Raw genomic sequence first — 2,368 nt, 5'->3', positions numbered from 1 at the left:
ACTTGAAATGTTCTCACTGTGACAAAACCTTTAGTTACCATTGTCGTCTGAAAACACACATGAGAATACACACTGGAGTTAAATCTTTTTCCTGTTCAGTGTGTGGAACACGTTTTGTACACAAAGAAAACATGAAAAGACACATGAGAATACACACTGGAGAGAAACCTTTTACTTGTTCAATCTGTGGCTTATCTTTTACAAGGAAGGAACATATGAAAGATCACACAAGAACACACAAAGGAGAAAAACCTTTTTCCTGTTCAATCTGTGGTTTATCTTTTACAAGGAAGGAAAATATAAAAGAGCACACCAGAATACACACTGGAGAAAAACCTTTTAGTTGTTCAATCTGTGGCTTATCTTTTACATGGAAGGCCAGTTTGAAAGATCACACAAGAACACACACTGGAGAAAAAACGTTTTCCTGTTCTGTTTGTGATTCAAGCGTTGCACGAAGTCGAGATCTGAAAAGACACATGAGAACACACACTGGAGAAAAAGTGTTGAGTTGCAGTGTGTGTGATGAAAGATTCTCTCATGAGTACCAACTTAACAAACACAAGTGTGCTGGTGAGAACAGCAGCAGTAAAATAGAAAAGCGCCCCGCAGACCTCCACCAGGCCAAATCTCCCAGTAGTAAAGAATCCTTCAAAAGAAGGCTGAATCCAAATGATGATCGGGATCAACACCAAAATCTAATCACTTGTTCCTTATCCCATTTCTGACATGTCCTGAAAGTTTCATTAGCGTCTGAATATACTTTTTTGTTATGATTCCAACTAAATGACAATCAATCAAGCCCCAAATCACTTTTAGTTACTTTTCAATTACTTCAATATAAACATGTAAATATGTTTCTTAGTTACACATCCTGGAAAACAATATCCACACAACAGTTTACATGTATTATTCATTCTTACTAATGTATTTAGTTGTGTACTAACACATCAATTTGTACTTCTGCTAATATTTAAGAAGTGATGATGATGTTATGGTTCAGCGTGCCCCTTCACAGGCTTGCTGTCTCCAAAACAAGTCTCCACCATGGTGGTGCCAGCGGTCCTACTACGTGTACTTGTACACTATACAATATAATTATGCACAACTTTTGTAAGATATACATTTTTGTTTGTACTAGCAATTTGAAACCAGCGCTGTATCCTTTGCATGTGACCTTGTAGAATAAAATGTCTGTTTTTTATAAACAATGGTCTGATTTTTTGAGATGGTTAACAACAAAAAACAAGTCAAATGTTTTAATTAGTCAATTGGTTCACCTGTCTCTGATTGGCAATCTGGGCACACCTGTTCCAAGCATACTTGCCAACCTTGAGACCTCCGATTTCGGGAGGTGGGGGGCGTGGTCGGGGTGGGGCGCATGCGTGGTTGTGGGCGTGGATAAGAGGGGGGGAGTATATTTACAGCTAGAATTCACCAAGTCAAGTATTTCATATATATATATATATATATATATATATATATATATATATATATATATATATATATATACATCCTGAAAATATGCAAACAAAACTGATTAGATAATTGATACTTCAAACTTGCATAAATAAATCTTAAGGAATATAACATAACTTGGCTTCTGAGAGCTTCAAAATGTAATGAACAAAATGCTAAAGTTGTTGATAAAGAACTAAGAAATGATTTTAATAATTAAATATGGTCATTTTAAATAAATTATGATCATTTAAAATTAATTATTTCAAATATGTTTATGTTAATGTATAATTCTATGGCTGGATGTAATAAGGAGTCAGAAAAAAACAAATAAAAATACAATGAATTTGGATGTTTTTAGCAAAATATAGTAAAAATGTATTTATTTTTTTTATTTTTTATTAATAAATATATTTATTTTTAGGTAAGATAAACATAATAATACAATTTATCTCTAGTCTGGATGATTTAGTTCTTGTCACCCTGTTGTCCTCGCGTCTCTTCCCCAAGGATGGCTCCCTGAGCTGGGCAAACGCGTGGAGATGCCCTATGTCAACAACACGGTCGGCGGCCCGTCGGTGCGCAGCTCGTACATCGCCGCCCTCTACTTCACCCTCAGCAGCCTGACCAGCGTCGGCTTTGGCAACGTGTGCGCCAACACGGACGCCGAGAAGATCTTCTCCGTCTGCACCATGCTCATCGGCGGTATGCTGGACGCCTCGTATGGAATAACGTGATTGGGCAGGCACGCTGTTTATATCGTGGGAAAGCGGACGTGAAAAAAGGCTGTCCTCACTCAGGTCCGCATGGAGCTGGAGGGGGCGTGGTCTCCAGCTCCGGCTAAAAATCGGGAGATTTTCAGGAGAATATTTGTCCCGGGAGGTTTTCGGGAGAGGCGCTGAATTTCGGG

General features: G+C 38.1%; 1 protein-coding gene across 1 annotated transcript in view; it reads left to right on the top strand.

The window, feature by feature from the left end:
- Window positions 1-1,189, top strand: part of LOC133665302 (zinc finger protein 80-like) — an 11,679-nt gene extending 10,490 nt beyond the window's left edge. The window contains exon 2 of the mRNA XM_062070560.1: window positions 1-1,189. This exon is cut by the window's left edge and continues 525 nt beyond it. Coding sequence (XP_061926544.1) covers window positions 1-728 — 728 coding nt within the window. The 3' untranslated portion in view covers window positions 729-1,189.
- Window positions 1,190-2,368: the final 1,179 nt, after the last annotated feature.

This window comes from Entelurus aequoreus, linkage group LG14 (genome assembly GCF_033978785.1).
Source record: "Entelurus aequoreus isolate RoL-2023_Sb linkage group LG14, RoL_Eaeq_v1.1, whole genome shotgun sequence".
Classification (NCBI taxonomy): domain Eukaryota; kingdom Metazoa; phylum Chordata; class Actinopteri; order Syngnathiformes; family Syngnathidae; genus Entelurus; species Entelurus aequoreus.
Note: the sequence above shows the minus strand (reverse complement) of the source record. Positions and strands in the feature narration are given on the sequence as shown.